This window comes from Anser cygnoides, chromosome 21 (genome assembly GCF_040182565.1).
Source record: "Anser cygnoides isolate HZ-2024a breed goose chromosome 21, Taihu_goose_T2T_genome, whole genome shotgun sequence".
Lineage (NCBI taxonomy): Eukaryota > Metazoa > Chordata > Aves > Anseriformes > Anatidae > Anser > Anser cygnoides.
The window spans coordinates 2,219,750-2,236,535 of record NC_089893.1 but is presented as its reverse complement, the minus strand read 5'-3'; the positions used below and the strand labels follow the sequence as shown (position 1 = coordinate 2,236,535).

Sequence of the window (16,786 nt, the reverse complement as noted above, 5' to 3'; positions counted from 1 at the left end):
TTACCCTGACAGACATAAGTAGAAAGCTATAGGCACTTCATTTCTTAAAAGTAGTGCATCTAAACTGGTGCTTATAACAAACTCTCACGTTAACCAGAGTTTTTTGTTCACTTGACAAAACATGGGTTTTGTATCATTTTCATCATTCAGGCAACACTTTTTCCAAGATCGAAACCTTTGGTCAGTATCCCCTTCAGGTAAATGGTTATCGAAACTTGAATGAGTGCTTGGAAGGAGCCATGGTGGAGGGAGAAATGGATGAGGAGACAGCAACTCAGCCAGTGAAATATGGACAGGAGGTTAGTTGCAAGTTTTGTTGTTGAGGTTTTGGTTGCTTTCTAAAGAAAAATTCAATACGTGTAGCACAGGTGTGTCTCAGTATAGTATGATAACTTTAAATGGCAATTGTAAACAGCCACTACTAACTGAATAAAAAAATTTGTCTGCATACCTGGAATCTCGTATAAATGTATGTTAGTGTTACATAGATACTGAGTCTGCTTATTTGTAAAGATGTGTTGTCCTATATAACCAAATAGAGGAGTTTGTTTTAAGTTAAAAAGGTAAAGAGCTGCTTCTGATGCAAGTGTGATAAAGTCTCTCTCTTTCTGTTGAAGCCTACCTGTACCTGAGTAGGGGGAGAACCACTGCCTCCATATTTTCGGAGGGTAAAAGTACAGTGCTTAACTCTATGGTATGCCATTTGGAATTTGTATCTTTCTCCCTATTACAGTGTGTGTTTTTTTTCTTTTCATTTTCACTCTTATCTTCTGACTGTGCTGATTTTTTTCTTTTTTTCTTTTAAATCCTGCAAATCACAAATCAATCATGACCTACTTATCCGCAGCAAACTAGAAAGCTAAGATATATCATTATATTCAGCATCCTATATATATTAAGAACACCTGAGAAGTTAGGTTGAGAAAGACTGATAAATAATATTAAGAAATTAGCAAAGGTGTCTGGCTTAGAAGGGATAGAAAAGTATTTCTGTTCAATGAGAAGGTTTGAAAAATGTCTTGCTGTGGTTTAAACTAGCAAAAGAAAAATGAAATCTTGTGCTGCTAAGCCCTGTCTGACTTTGGTCTCAAATGTTTGTTTCTGGTTTTCCTAGTTCCTGCATGAAGCTGTTTGGATGCATTTACAGCACAGTTAGTTGAAATTAGTGTAGGTTGGTGCCAGAGACAAAGGGATATAGAGGGCTAATCAGGCAGGTTCACTTCAATCCAAGTTTTTTAGCTTCTTCAACTCCTTTTCTGAAAGGTAGGGGGAAATTGGACTAATGATGGAGATGTTTTAGTCTTTCTGTGTCTGTGCAGACAAAAGGAAAAAGCTCTGATTCTATTTCTAAGAAATATGATTGGAAAAACTGCATCTTAATATTACTTCCTAGGAAGTCTGCATGATAGGGGGCATACAGAATAGGGTGCGTTTTGTCTTTGGAGAACTTAGGTGAGCGCACTGGAGCTTAAAGGATCACGAGGATTAATTAGAATTACGTTTCCCCGAGGTAATAGGTGTGTAAATCTTTCCTTTTCCGTCTTCGGGTTCTCCTGTTCTGAAGATTGGGTTTCTTCTAAAAAAGCTCTGCTAACTGGCCATTTCCTTCCAAAGTGTTTAAAATTACTTATATATTTACAATGAAGGTGATTCTTTTAGATATAAAATTTGCTGTTCCACTTTGGTGTGGGGCAGATTTATTGTGGCAGGACATCTGACGTGAATCATGCAAAGGAAAATGACCTTAGTGTGTTCATCATGAGTCCAAAAGAGAGTGTTGTCTGTTTGGTGCCATGCTAAGGTAGGTGAAGTAAATGGGAAGTGGATGCTTGAAATATTTGTGAACCCAGTAAGGCAGAGGAAGTATAAATTCAACTGAGAATTTTTCTTTCAGCATGGCTCTTTGAAACAGTTGTTATATATATAGAAAGTGGGTTTCTTGTCTGAATCTCCCAAATTGAATAGTTCTAAGACAGACACAGAGAGGATAAGGAATAACACACTGCTTAAGGACTTCTGTTTTGTTATTCATCATTGCATGTGATCTGCATTGGCAAATAACTACTGTGGAGGGTTGTAGCTGACATCCAGAGTTTGTGTAGTGTCTGGTAATTTTCTCAAGTTCAGTGCTGGACCAGTTAATAAGCTACCAAGCTGGGATGTGTCAGGCAATGAAAATTAGCCTTCTGAAAGTTACTATGAGGCTGCTTCATGGTAAAAATGTAAAATGGAAGTGAAAGAAATCTAATCTCATAAAATTTGATTTTCTGACTAGTCACTCCATAAACACAATATATGTTAAGAATTTAAAGACAGATAGATATTTAGGATCAGTTTAAAATGTGCTGTTTGGCAGTCATCTTAAAACAAGTCCCCCTGGGGGCATTTCTGCTTTTGTTACAGCGCTGGTTTACAAAGCTTCCACCAGTATTGACCTTTGAACTCTCCCGATTTGAGTTCAATCAGTCACTGGGACAGCCAGAAAAAATTCACACCAAGCTAGAATTTCCTCAGACTATTTATATGGACAGGTGAGATATTCTGTTGTATGGTATGTTTAAATCTATTGCTTTATTTTAATTATAGAAATTTAAAAGATTGTATTGGTGAGCAAGGAAGGATTCTAAGATATTTATGAAAGACTGGATCTGAGAAGTAAATACATTTCACGTGGTTGGGCCCTCTGTCTGTCTAGGTACCTTTACTGCAGCAAAGAGCTTATTCAGATGAAGAGAGAAGAAATGAAGAAACTAAAGGAGAGAATGATGCTTCTGCAACAGAAACTGGAAAGGTAAGTAGTCAGCTAGCTTTATTTTTGTACCACATGGAAGTTTTGTAAATGCTTCCTTTCAAACAAGCATTCGAAGAGAAAACATATAGGAAGGAGAAACAACTGTGTTCTGAGAAGCCTGGAGTGTGGAAATATGTTTTTATAAGAAAAGCTTGGATTTGTTGATGGTTTCTGCAGATTAATGATATTGTTATATGATCAAATTTTTAAATACTGCAGTTGGAACTGTCAACTATATTTACGTGTTTCCTTGAGGAAGTCTTTTTATACCTTTAAAAAGAAACTACATTATGTGCTGCATTAGATGTTCTTTACAGCTTAGCATTTGGCATTATTTATTTAGTGGCAAAAATCAGTAGCAAAGATCTGGTTTGTGGGCAAACAGAAGGCTTTATTTTCCAGGTGCTTTGTCTAAAAGTCTTTTTAATCAGCATTAAACTTGCTTAAATTTATTTTATATTTGATTATGACAATTCTGTGAACAGGTGGAAGGCAAATGCTTGTCCTGCACTGTAGTAACCTTGGAATTGTTTGTGTTCGGCATAGGCTCTGGCAGGCATCGTGTGAGTGGTTCATATTTAGGGCCATGTGTGGCATTGTATTGAATCTGGCTGGGATGGAGTTGGTTTTCTTCTTAGCAGCCTGTGCTGTGTTTTGGATCTCCAACTGCAGCAGAGCTGATAACACACCTGTGTTTTGGCTATTGCAGTGTCAAGGCTTCCTCTGCTTCCCACTGCTCTCCCCCCAGGCATGCAAGCTGGGGGTGAGCAAGGTGCTGGGAGGGGAGGCAGCTGGGACAACCCACAGACATATCCCTAAACCACCATGTCACGCACTGTCACAGATGTGGAGAGCTGCTGCTCCGGTAAGAGGTGCTCTGGTGTTACTGCTAAACCAGCTCTAAACTCAGTCTAGGCTTTGGAAATGGCCAGCCTTTAGAGAGGGAACATCAGCAGCAGCTATCAGCAGACAGAATCTGTATGTTGCCTGGGCAGGGGCACACTTCTCATTAGTGGAAACATGATCTGAACACTGAAAGGGATAGCGGAGGGCTCTTCTTGTAGCTGCATGGCTTTCTGAGGAACAGAAGAGCTGGATGCATTTGAGGAACAAGTGTGTGTGCATAGGCCCTACACATTTTTCAGATTCTGAAAAGGAAATTGTGGCAGGGCAAGGTCTTTTTTTTTTTAATCCAGGTTTGTGTATGCTGTCATAGTAAGAGTTCAAAATTACTTTGAACTTTGCAGCTTTGTGAATGTTCAACAAGGAAATGTGTCCTAAGATTATGAGATACGATTCCTGTGTTCAAAACAATTAAAAATAAAAAGAAATATTCTATGTCAGCTCTCTTTAAATATGTTGTGTCATAAACTAATATGTAGTAGCTTATTTGTTGTTCTTCTCAAGTTTAACCAGTCGTGTTCCTTCATTAATGGAATGTTTTGCTTTTTGTTGTAGGTACATGAAATATGGCTCTGGCCCAGCTCGCTTTCCACTACCTGACATGCTCCAGTATGTTCTTGAATTCATCACTACAAAGTCTGCTGTACCTGCGTCTCCTGTGTGTGGGTCTTCGTCTCAGGACTCTGAGACAACTGTCCTGCAGTCCCAAGCTGGATCATGCATTTTGGACATGCTTTCACAGCCAAACAAGTTAGTAGATAGAAATAAAAAACATTTTTAGGAGAACGCATTACATTTCAACTAAATGCTGCTGGTTTTCATTCTAAAAGTGAAGTATGTATGTGGGCTCTTATGAGTATGATGGCCTGTACAAGTGCAAGTAGTCAGTGGCTACTTTATTCCTGATCTGATTCTGTTTGTCTACGTATAATACTGCAGCTAGTCTGTGTTTTGTTTTTTTTTTTTTGGGGGGGGGGGGGGGGGGGGGGTTGTTTGTTTGTTTTTGTTTGTTTGTTTTTGGTGTGTGTGTTTTTTTGGTGTTTGTTGTTTTTTTTGTTCGTTATTTTGTTGGTTTTGTTTTTTTCCTTTTACAACAGCATTGCCATATTCCATAAACAGTAATTCCAAGTTAATTTATATGCTCTTTTTGATTAGGTTACTATGTTTTTTATCACTGTTAAATTACTGCAATATTGGATAATTACAAACCTGCCCAATTTGGTTGGCCTCCACTCCACGCTATGTAAATAAATTAATTTCCTAGTAAGGGATGGAATTTTTGGAATTATTCATTGTGGATCTATTCCTCACTGTGTTCCTCCAGTTCTGTAAGAATTTTAGCTTTTATTTGTCCTGGCCTATAATTTAATTTGGTCTGTTAAGGAAGAATTGCATTTCCATTAATTTATTTTCTTTGTGTTGTACCATCCTAAAATAAAAATATCTGCTCTGGCTCTTAAGTAATTTTTGTTTAACTTGTTTTCTTTTATAAAAAATTGAGAAGGATTTAATAATCTGCCTATTACTATGGGATTTTGTTTTGCAGCGTACTAGAAAGAAAGGATACTAAGACTGAAGATGCAGCTGTCTTTTCGGCAAATTCCTCGCCGCAGAAAAAATTGAATGTGCCACTCCAGCCTTCTGGTTCACCAGCAGAAATATCTGAACGGCCAGCTCCTCATGTGGTTTCTGAGGAAGAGATGAACCTTGTTAGGACGTGTCTACAGAGATGGAGAAATGAGATTGAACAAGATGTGCAAGGTTGGCCCTAAATGTTTGTTTTGATTTTTGTGTTGATCGCCATCCTGATTTCCTCTCTGTTGCTTCAACTGGATACGTTCTGAGCTATGCCCTATGGTGTTCCTCCTCATCTAAAAATACTCCTCCATATGTTTTGAGGTACATGGTATATCCACTGAGCTTGGACCTACCATCAAATAACCTTGTACAAGTTTCAACTCTGTTAAGTTTATTTGATCATTATTGCCTGGCTTCAAGCTTTTTGCAAGTGAAGAGGGCCAGAATAGCCTGGGTAGTCATTATTTTTTATGTATTTTTCTCATTCGTGATGTTCTTGGCAGATCTGAAGGAGTCTATTACCAGAGTTAACCTATCCATTGAGCAAATGTACTGTGACCCTCTCCTCCAACAGGTAAAACATACAGCTTTGTTAGGTAAATATTAAACTGATGATGCTAATACTGTTTTTTGTTCATCGTTGTCAGTTTAGGTTATCCACTTTGTTGTATTTTAAAAAAATCCCAGTGTTATGATGAAGAGGAGAAAGGATTTGTTTAAAAAAAAAAAAAAGTAGTTTTTCCTTTAAAAGTCAGTTCTTACACAGCAGTAAATTTAATGTATGAATTGTCTTGTACAAGGCAACATCTGTGAATGTATTTTATAACTTCTTTACAGAGATCAGACCACTTTCTTTACTAGAAGTAAGTCTGAGAACTCTGTCCATTCGAACTTGCAGGTTCCCTATCATTTGCATGCAGTCTTGGTACATGAAGGGCAAGCAAATGCTGGTCACTACTGGGCCTACATATATGACCAGCCTCGAAAAAGATGGCTCAAATACAATGACATATCAGTGACAGAATCATCATGGGAAGAATTGGAGAGAGATTCATTTGGTGGCTCGAAGAATGCTAGTGCCTACTGCCTGATGTACATAAGTGATAAGGTGTCCCGCTTTGTTGCAGGTACTGGAGTTGCATATTTAGACTTTTGTGTATTGTTTTTTTATGTATTATGTTGAAACTACACAGTAGTATTTTGTTATACAGCCTTCCTTATTACATGAGTTATTGGTAACAGTTGCTTAGTCTTGCGAGTTTGTTTGCAGTGCCAATGTATAAATAGTTATGTGGATAAATTATTGTGCACGTGGCACTATACATGGCCAACAGCTGTAGAAGAACCTAATAATTTCATGCATGGTACATTTTGATGCAATAAATAGAAGCAAACAATAGAGAACTGTCATTCTGTTCATTGCTAAATATTGCTGATGAGAATCTAGAAGTTGTTCTTTGTCTTCCTGTGACAGGTCCATTTCTGTAATGAGCCCATGATTTATTTTTTTTTCCCTATTTAATGCAATTTCTGTTGTTTTTAAAAATGTTTTGCTTTTACAGTGTGTGCATAAGAAAAAAATCTTTATACCAGAGATTTCATCATTTGGTTTTGATCATTTTAAGACTTGTCAAAAGCTGGTATTTCTTGGTTTTTGTGGTATTTCAAAACTTAATGATGAAGTAGGTATAAAAGGTGCTGGTAAGTACTAGCATGAGATTCATGCTTTCAAGTCCATGTGGTTTCCAACCTCTATATGTTATGTGATATTGTAGATATGATGTGTTAAGCTTGATTGTGACTGTTCCACTATGGGCAGTTTAAATACCGTTCTCTGTACAGTGGTAGCCCTTGACTACAGATGTATTTCTGACCTACTGCATCAGCAGTTGCTGTTTCTGGAATTTTTCTGTGATAAATGCTGTTCAGAGGTAGAGAAAAAACTACTTTTTGTTTCAGATAACTGTAGATTTGTCTTTATTTTTGCACTTTTTATGAATCAGATTATAAAGCTAGTAGAAAGTATGTTTTTCAATTTCCATTCCTCAGCCAATTTGATTGTGGGTATCCATAATATTCCATGTTTGTTTAGTCTCTAAAGGTGGTGTCGTGCTGCTATGTATTTCATTATATGCAATTCATGCGTTTGTTCCAGATGAAGATGATGGCTCAGATGTTGGACAGTTTCAGAAGGAGGTTGAAGCCTTGCCCCCCGAACTGAGACACTACATTCAAGAAGACAATTGGCGACTTGAGCAGGAGGCAGAGGAGTGGGAGGAAGAGCAATCTTGCAAGATTCCTCAGATGGAGCCATCAGCTGCTTCTGAATCACAGGACCTCTCTTCTGAGTCAGGACTAGGTGATACCACATCTGATTTTGTGAACTTTGTTGAAACTAATAACAATCAGTTGGTCATAAAGACCGCCGTTTTGGAGCCTTATATAAATTTCTAGGTATCTTGAAGGAACAGTTAATGAATTAGCAAAGGCAGCTGGTTTGGGGACTATGTCCTGGCAATACAAAAAGCTATTCTACAATTTTTGTACATTTGTCCTTCCAGGCTTGTCAACAGAAATGGTGTTTTCTGTTCATTTAATCATAATGAGCTAATCTCATTGCACTTCCAGATTTTTTTTTATACAAATGTTGAGTAGAAAATATCCAAGCGCTATTCTCTTGAGTGGGAAAGTGTTACTTAGCAATCCCTGACAGTGTGTGCCATACCCACTGAAAAGGTTTCATGAGGCTTCTATTCACAAGCTCGTGATGAAATACATTCACCTCTGGGATGAATGTAGCAGCTGTTTAATCATGCACAGAAGTGCTACAAAGCATTTTTAGAACAAGAGAGGCAAAGAAGACGTAAATGGAGAGCAAACATTCATTACAATATTGTGTTTTGATGGAACTGAGTAACAAGCTCACTCCAGACTTGAATAAAGTATTAAATTGGTGCCTTGTATCATGTTGTCTGGTGGTGCAGCAGATTAAGATGTTAATAAAGCCATTGTATTATGTTGGGCCATAATTCCTGAGAATGTGCGCTTTTAGTAGAGTGTTACATCTTTAGTGCTGCATAACCAAGTTTTTGACAAAATGAAGGTGGCTGATAATTTCTAATGTGAATGATTTTGGATGCCATTCACAGTTAAAGAAGTTGGTAAATGTGCCTGGTAAATTTGAAAGAGGTCTGCTTTGATCTCATGCGCTGGTTTGTACCTTTTACCCTCTGTGCATTCGAGTTTGTGTCCTGCAGTTCATGCTTGCTAATGCCACATCGCTGTCCTGACAGATCAGTCTTCAGTCTGTGAGCAGAGCGTCCGTTCTCTGTCTTCTGAGCATGCAATGATTGCAAAGGATCAGACTGCCAAGGCCATTGCAAACACAGCCAATGCCTATGAAAAGAATGGTGTTGAGGCAGCTCTCTGCGAGGTAAGGACTGAGCCCTGGCCCAGAGAGCAACCTGTTGTCTTTGTATTATTCTTCTTAATAAACATTTGCTTTTTCTGTTTCTGTGTAATTATGTAGCTGTACCACATTTAACTCAGTCCCCTCCTCTCTCCTGTATTTTGCTTTTGTTTTTCTTATTCTTTTTCTTTTTCTTCTTGGCCACAGCCAAAGGAGGTAGAACCAATGAAGGCCCACCCGGGAGAAACAACCTTTACAGTTCAGGCAGAACAACCACAAGATGCTAAAGAAACAGAGTCTGCTGCCCAAAGTAGCTCACAGGTCTCTGAAGTGGAAATCCCCAGTGTGGGGAAGATTCCTGTTAGATCTGATGCAGATGGATATAATGAGGAGGTACAGCTCCCAGTGCAGACTTTAATTAATTACTGTCCATCACTAACCTTATAACTTCATAGTCGGTTGGCTTTGAGCTTTCTAAGACCGGATATGACAGATCTCTGTCACAGAAACAGTACTGTTTTCAGAGTAAACTTTTCCCCTGCAGAAATAAAATTTGGTGGCCAGACAAAATTGTTTAGTAGCTTCTTTTCTAAATGCCATCAGAGAAGCAGCTCTGTAAGAAGCACTCAATCATTAGATCTGCTCAGTGTCCCTGTGGGTGGTCTTTCTGGCATAACTATATCAAAATTGGCCCTAGATGTATTAGTTTATTTACAAGCCCCTTTACTGTCTTCAGAGTTTTGTCCCACTTATCAAAGAAATTGAGTCCTAGTAGCGTAACTTAGAGGATCCTAGCTACTGATTTTTTTGAATCTGTTTAACCTCGTTCATACATACTTGAGCAACATTCCAGAAGTTGGCTTTTTCACAAGTCCAATTGAGTTAGTTGAATATGCTTAATACATGCTTGTATGAAGTTAGCACAATGAAATGCTCTGCCACAGGCACCGCTGTCTTCTTACTTGTATTGCTTAAGAAAATTGAGTGGGACATAGCGGGGTTAGGGTTAGCATGCTTTATGTTCTCACTTGCTGAATTTATATATTCAAGCCTTGGAGCGACAAGCCTTCTGATTTAAGTGCTTAAAAAATCTGCATGTAAAGTGCATGTGATAGGTGGAGTAAGTAGTATATAAGCAAGTCACAGCTCTGGCTTATTCCGCCTGTATTCATATGATTTCCTTTAAACTTTATCTTTTGAAAGTTTTTCCTTTCTTCACCATGCCTCTTATTCTTTTCCTGTCTGTTACCGTTTTCCTTGTCGTTGTTTGTGTTTGTTTTCCCGCTTTCATGGTAGGTGATGCTGAGTCCAGCCATGCAAGGTGTCATCCTGGCTATTGCAAAAGCCCGCCAGACCTTTGATCGAGATGGGTCTGAAGCAGGGCTTGTTAAGGTATCCTATTTGTTTGCTAAATTGAGCAGTATGGAAATCAGTTTTCACAGAATGAAGAATCTGTTACATATAAAGACATATCAAGAATGTGAAAGGAAAGATTTGTGCTTTTTTTTTTTCTTCTAACTAGTGGCTTTTCTGTTTGTGCTTGCATAATGTCCTTGTTCCAAACAATTTTTAGAGCTTGAAGAAACAGCAGATTTTACTTTTCTCTGTTTATACTGCTTATTCTCTGTATTCTTTGAGGTTATTGGTAATTCTCTCTGTCTGTTTAAAAAAAAAAGACTTTCTTTGCCTTTTAAAATCTGTTGCATGTCTTTGATGCAATTGTCAGGAAATAAACCAGCACTCATGAATTTTTTTTTGGTCCTGAAAATGCATACTTATTATAACCTCTCTTGTAAAATGTCTTCAAGAAATGAATGCATGAATTAGAGGGATTTGAAAGAATGTAAACTGCTGAATGTTGAAGCTGGTGTTAGGTTTTAGAGGCAGATAGATTTAATGACAAAAGGTGGAAAGGGAGAAATCACCTGTGTTACTTATCTACAAGAATATATATCACAAGATACTCTTGCATCTTAATGCAGGTAATACAGATGCAAGAGGATTAGACTTGATTTTGACAACCCTGACACTCGCAAGAGGCTCACCAAAACTGTTTGAGGAAGTTATGTCTCACCCTCTCTGAAAAGTGTTTAGAAGCATTTAAACACCTTTGTGCTTTAGAAAATCGCATGTCTGATGCATGTGCTTTGCCTTGGTATACAATCCCTTTTTTTTTTTCTTTAAATTGTAGCTCCAGATGCTTTTGGGCTTCTATTCACCAAAGAACATAACTAAGCAGCAGAGGCTAGTTATCTCCCATGAGAATCCCATCATTGCAGGACACATTTAAGCTCTGTATCAGCTCCTGTAGAATTCAGGCTGTCAGAAGTGTGGATGTTTCAGTACATCTGTTTCATTGGCAGGCATTCCATGAGGAATACTCCAGGCTCTATCTCCTTTCCAAAGAGACCCCTACCCCTCAGAACGATGCCCGGTTGCAACATGTGCTCGTTTACTTCCTGCAAAACAATGCTCCCCAACAGGTTGTGGAACGGACCCTTCTCGAACAGTTTGCAGATAAAAACCTCAGCTATGATGAAAGGTTTGTGCTGTGGATTCCAAGATGAAGTTTTTCTCATCTGGAAGCAGCTGGGGCCATTCTTCTGATTTTCTCATCTCTGCTTATATGGAGCAGGTCAATTAGCATTATGAAGGTAGCACGAGCTAAGCTGAGAGAAATTGGTCCTGACGAGGTCGATATGGAGGAGTATAAGGTAAGGGACTGAAATGCCACCTTTGATCCTTCACGCTGTCAGAACTCACGCTGTCCAAAGCAGCATGTGGGAAACTGAGGATGTGGTACAGAACAGCGTAAGCACATAGAGCAGTAGCTGGCATGCCTGTAAGTAACAGCCCTGAATGGTTTCATCTGAAGTTTGTATCTTCAGAAGGTATGAGGGAGAATGAATACACTGGAAATTTCCTGAGCTTTAAGGAATGTTTATGCAGTTGATTAAATCATTTTGTTGAATGTATGGCTTTTAAGAGAATGTTGATCTCTTTGAAGGGTAAAATCTGCTATACTTTTGAGTTGTGAAGGAATGTAAAACTTGGGTGTGCATGTTACAGGTGGAGCTGATACTCTGCTTTCTTGCTCTTACTCAACAGAGATGGCACGAAGACTACAGCCTTTTTCGCAAGGTATCTGTTTACCTGCTTACAGGGTTGGAGCTGTATCAGAACAGAAAGTAAGTTTACTTTAATTGTGTGTTTGAATATACTTTCTTTCTGACTTGCTAGTAGCCCTTTCTTGAATGCAGAGCCAATCTTGGTTATCAATTTAAATATGATGCTGAGGTATTATCTAGGTTCTGTAGTGTCCTCTGATCTTTCTCTCAGTGGAGCTGTATGTTCTTATTTCCAGAGATGTGTTTGCAGAAATGATTGCCATCACTTTTTCTGCCCTTTGGACTCCTGTACTAAAATTTAAGTGTCTTGAACTGGCATTATACTTGGTTTAAACACATTTTGGAGTTCTTTAGACTCTTGAGATTTTTTAAAGGGCCTCCTTTTTCTCCCTAATGTTTTAGTTGCATAATTATCACAGTATGGAGAAAGACTGCTGTTTTATGAAAGGTTTGTATTTTGAAAAGCGATTTTTCCAATCCAGGAAAAAAAATTAATAGCTTCTAGAATTATTCATGGATGGAAACAGATTTCTGAGGTGGCTGGCAGTGATGAGCTGCCAAGTTCAGGTGGGCAAACGAACAAGAGGCCAGGAAAGAGTATGTTAGAGATTCTCTGAAAGTACATCTCTATCAGCTCTTCAAGAAGTTTGATCCAGCAGTTGTTCTGTTTTCTCAGTGGGGTTTTTATAAGGTAGAAATACATAAATGACCTGAAAATACTATCCTTTGCATTTCTTTGAGTGTTCTCCCAAAGTGCAAAGTTCCTGAAGCAGTGCAGAAAATGTTGGCATTCGTGGTCTCGCCAAGTTATACACAAACTTTAAAGGGCTATTCATAAGGTACTCATTTGGCACGCAGGGCAAAAAGGAACATTACTTAATTTGACACAGAGCATCTGTTTGTTTATGCTTTGGCAAGGAAACTTTAGTTTTTCTGTTGGGTCTGATGTTAGTTACTGTTGAGGCTAAATGGAAAATATTTCCCAAGTTGACATGATTGACCACACTGTAGCTTGTGACAGCGACAGACGTTGTGGGCTGGACAGCTGACACTCTTCTCCTAGGTACCAGGAGTCCCTGACCTACCTGGTCTATGCCTACCAAAGTAACACCACTCTGCTGATGAAAGGAACCAACAGAGGAGTGAATGAATCGCTGATTGCCTTGTACAGAAGAAAGTGTCTCTTGGTGCGTAATGAAGTGCGCTCAACTCATTTGGGGAGGGTTGTGGAATGGTACAAGCAGCCTGGTTAACATCAGCTCTTTTTGTTCTGTGATGCAGTTCACTTACTGCTCAGTACACATTGCCCAAAGAATCAGATTGGACCATATCCCCTTCTAGGAGCACATTTCATTAACATGCTGCTTTTTCTAGGGAATGTTCCAGTACTGCTGAACTTACTATTGGGTTTTAAGTCAGTGCTTTTCAAAACAGCAGTAGTTGTATTTGGTTTTGTCCATTAGCTTCCTTCCCCCACACTATTTCTGATGCTGATGGCTTCCTCTCTCTGAACAAAAGGTGATGCCCTTTTCAGTGAGAAGAAAAAAAGCAGTATAAAAATTAGATTTGTTGTTAGTTTGTGCTCTGTGGTTTCCAAGACCAGTGTGACTCTCCGTCTTACACCTGTTACCGTGGCTTCTGCCCCTTATTGAGTACCATCAGTAGCATGGAAATCTAGAATAATTCAAGAAAGAAGGTTTGATGTGATTTTTGAGGAATCTTGTTAAAGGTTTAAAATCAGAATTGTAAATAAGCTATATTTATGCTATATGCCTATATAACAAATTGCATGTATGTATATAAACACATACATTTTTTGTTTTCTGTAGTGTGATTCCTTTGATTAAAGGTTGCTGTTCCATCAGAACCTAACACCTGGTTCTGTTAGTCTCTGTGTTTCTGCACAGCTGTCCAGTGAAAGGGACTGAGCTGTGTGCCTTTCCTAACAGCATGTTGATTATCTTAAGTCTATGCTTGCTTTTTAAAAGTCTTTTTCTGATTCTCCCTCCTCTCCTAGAAGTTGAATGAGGTGGCAGCATCTCTGTTTGTAAGTTGTGAAGAAGCTCGTGTGGCAGAGGGCATTAGTATCCTGAACGAGCTGATCATCCCCTGCATGCACCTCATGAGCACCTGTGACATCTGCCAAGAAGATCTGGATGCCATTGAGGTCATGAGAAACCGCTGGTGCTCCTATTTGGGACAAGAAGACATGGACGGTAGGGAATGACTGCCCGCATTACCTTTTTCACACTGTTTGTGGTCAGGGCAGTGTCTAGGTCTTAATTAGAAAGGAATAGAAGGGCCATTTAAAACAGCATTAGCATTGTAGCAAGTTTGGGTATTTCTGATGGAGGTTGTGAGAGGATAAATGTATTTGTATCATCAATTGAATTATGCTATAGAAGAATTTAATCTTTATTTTTTCACTAAAGGTGCAGAAAAAGGATTCCTGTTCATTTAAGTGTGAAAAACTAATCTGAAAATAATGATTTAGCGTTGTCTAGATGGGTTTTGGTTTTGTTTCCTCTTACTGAATTGAGGGTTTTCTACAGATAGCATGTGAATGCTTCAGGCTTAATTGCCCAGGCTGTATGGGGAGCAAATACAGAGGAACTTTTCACTACGAAGAGAGGATTGTTGTGTTGCAGCTGAATTTTGGTCCTGGATGGCTGTCCCTGTACTGTGTTTTCTCCTGCAGTCTGAAGTTAGGCTTCTGTGGCCCCCCCCATGTTATTTTTCTTAAGGGATGTTGGTTTCAACCCCCTTTATCTATATATGAAGGTTTGGGAAGTCACTGGAGGTTTTTTTCTATCGTTAGGAAAGGGTAAATTTGCCATAGGAAAATAAGGCAAAGACACGCAGATTTATTCTCAAAATACTGTTGTAAAGAATAAATTTGTATCAATGTGTGATAATAGGCAAGTTTCCCATTCTTGGGCTTGTCGTAACAGCTTTTACTTAAACAAAAGGTTGCGAAGAAACAAAAGTAGGCTGCTTGCACCTCTCGCCTGGATCATGTGAGGTAGTTGAAATGTCACCACTGTCCTGATGGTTTTCATCATCTGAAAGAGCCTGTCCTTTAATACGCAGTCTGATGCTGGTGTCCGTGTGGTCAGCTCATTCATATGGTCAGTCATTTACCGTGAGCTGAAAAATGTCTTTTCTGTGGGTTGTCCTGTGAAGCTCTGAGACGGTAAAAGCTGTAAAATGCTCTGGTTCATTCCAGTATAAAGCCAATGTTTGAGAGTCGCCTTGAAACATGTAGTTATTTCTGACTTATCAGCAAGTACAGCATCTTGAACTGAGAAAACCTGATACCCTGGTAGCATCTGGTACTGCCCCAAGACAGCCAGGTGTCAGTGGAGCTTTCCTCTTTATGGAGCCCAGCGTAGACTCCATACAAAGAGACAGGACTTAGGTGCTGAGTGAGATCCAGGCTAGCATCTGGTGCAATGACCCTAGTGCGTCAGCAGATGCTGCTCATCCCTGTGTGCAAGGTGTGGGCATTTCTCAGGTTTGGATGATCGTTCTCAGAAAGGCATCATAGTTTCTTAGCTTGGAGCCCTCAAACCCTCTGCTGTCTGGTCTTTTACTGTTTCAGTCCCATTGACTGGTTCATCCTCTTCCCCCTTGACAGCAAACCTGCAGATGAAGCTGGGCGAGTTGCTTCCCAGGCTGCTCGACTGCTCTGCGGAGGTCATTGTGCTGAAAGAGCCTCCGAAGATCCGGCCCAACTCCCCGTACGACCTCTGCAGCCGCTTTGCAGCCGTGATGGAGTCCATTCATGGTGCCTCAACTGTGACTGTAAAATAGATGGCAGACTTTCCACCCTGATATGGTGTACTATAAACCACCCACCTTCACAGTGTCCTCTCGTCAGGCAGTATTTAAAAGGGAGAGGGAAGAGAATAGGTGATTCATATTCAGACCTGTGTTCTTTGTAAATATGAATGAATAAAAAGCAGTATTGCACTTTTGAGATAATATGTTAAGTAAGAATGCAAAGGACATGAACCACTGTTACTAATATGATCCAACAGGTACCTGACAATTCCATCTGCTTTATATTCCCAAGACCAAATGAGGAGTTGTTTGTTTTGTTTTGGCAACTCTCTACACTGTCCAGCAGGCACATATCACTGGGATTGTGACAATAGCAGAGGAAGAGATTGGCTCATCTAGTGAGCAAAACTATTAGCTCTCAATCTGTCAGACACATTTACATCTTCCTAAATTATTAGCTGCAAGACATTATATGTTCAGATCTTGCCAAGCTTCTGCTAGCAGAAGTCTGAATTGTGTGATTAGGAAGCTGAGAGGAACAATGGCACTCACTCTCTATCATGTGGTCAGTCATGCATGCAACTGCATATTTTAGTTAAGTCAAACAGGCATTTGCCTTTTGTATTTTAACTGGCAAAAGAAAATATGCAGGATTCTTCCTCTGAGAAAGTCAAAAGCAAATAACATCAGTGACAAGAGAAAGGACAGAACTGTAAAGATTGCCTCCACCACACTTGTGCTACAGTGATAGCTGACTGGTTAAAGGACATAAAACCCCTGAAGCGTATTCCCCTCTTGGATTGGAAAGTGAACTTCCTTCTCACCACTGGTGGATTTTCAGTGCTGGATTAGTGATGATAACTGTAAAGGTTAGAATCAGCTCACTTTTTATTTTTTTAAATTTTTTTAATTAACTTTCCTTAAAAAAAGAAAAGCAAGCCCATTTGGATTTCCTTTCATGAGCAGCCTGTAATTGTGTTTGGACTCTGGCAATTGTTTAAACCAAACGTTCTAAGTAAGAGGAGAGGGTAAGCCTGTTTGTTAGGACTATGCAGGTTTTCTAAAAGTGCAATAAAAGCATTTGTTCTATGTTAGAATGAAAAAGCTTTCTCTGTGTGGGTTTTTTTTTCAGTGTTTTTTCTTCTTCTGTTGTTATGCCTTATGGTTCCTCTTGGCTTCAGTAGGAAGAAAGGG

The 16,786-nt window shown here is 39.2% G+C and overlaps 1 protein-coding gene across 12 annotated transcripts in view; it reads left to right on the top strand.

The window, feature by feature from the left end:
• The window catches only part of USP28 (ubiquitin specific peptidase 28), a 31,554-nt gene extending 15,028 nt beyond the window's left edge, over positions 1-16,526 (top strand). For 4 of the 12 annotated variants that reach the window (XM_048063345.2, XM_066981278.1, XM_066981279.1 and 1 more), the window contains 17 exons: positions 151-299; positions 2,404-2,531; positions 2,696-2,791; positions 4,250-4,444; positions 5,241-5,455; positions 5,776-5,846; positions 6,171-6,399; positions 7,428-7,631; positions 8,566-8,705; positions 8,889-9,074; positions 9,978-10,073; positions 11,045-11,223; positions 11,317-11,395; positions 11,790-11,869; positions 12,873-12,996; positions 13,827-14,025; positions 15,447-16,526. In XM_048063345.2, the coding sequence (XP_047919302.1) occupies positions 151-299; positions 2,404-2,531; positions 2,696-2,791; positions 4,250-4,444; positions 5,241-5,455; positions 5,776-5,846; positions 6,171-6,399; positions 7,428-7,631; positions 8,566-8,705; positions 8,889-9,074; positions 9,978-10,073; positions 11,045-11,223; positions 11,317-11,395; positions 11,790-11,869; positions 12,873-12,996; positions 13,827-14,025; positions 15,447-15,622 (2,546 nt within the window). In that variant the 3' untranslated portion in view covers positions 15,623-16,526. Of the gene's footprint in view, positions 1-150; positions 300-617; positions 695-2,403; positions 2,532-2,695; positions 2,792-4,249; positions 4,445-5,240; positions 5,456-5,775; positions 5,847-6,170; positions 6,400-7,427; positions 7,632-8,565; positions 8,706-8,888; positions 9,075-9,977; positions 10,074-11,044; positions 11,224-11,316; positions 11,396-11,789; positions 11,870-12,820; positions 12,997-13,826; positions 14,026-15,446 lie in introns of those variants that run through there. The other 8 variants (XM_048063346.2, XM_066981281.1, XM_048063347.2 and 5 more) reach the window with 5 other exon arrangements.
• The last annotated feature ends 260 nt before the right edge of the window (positions 16,527-16,786 follow it).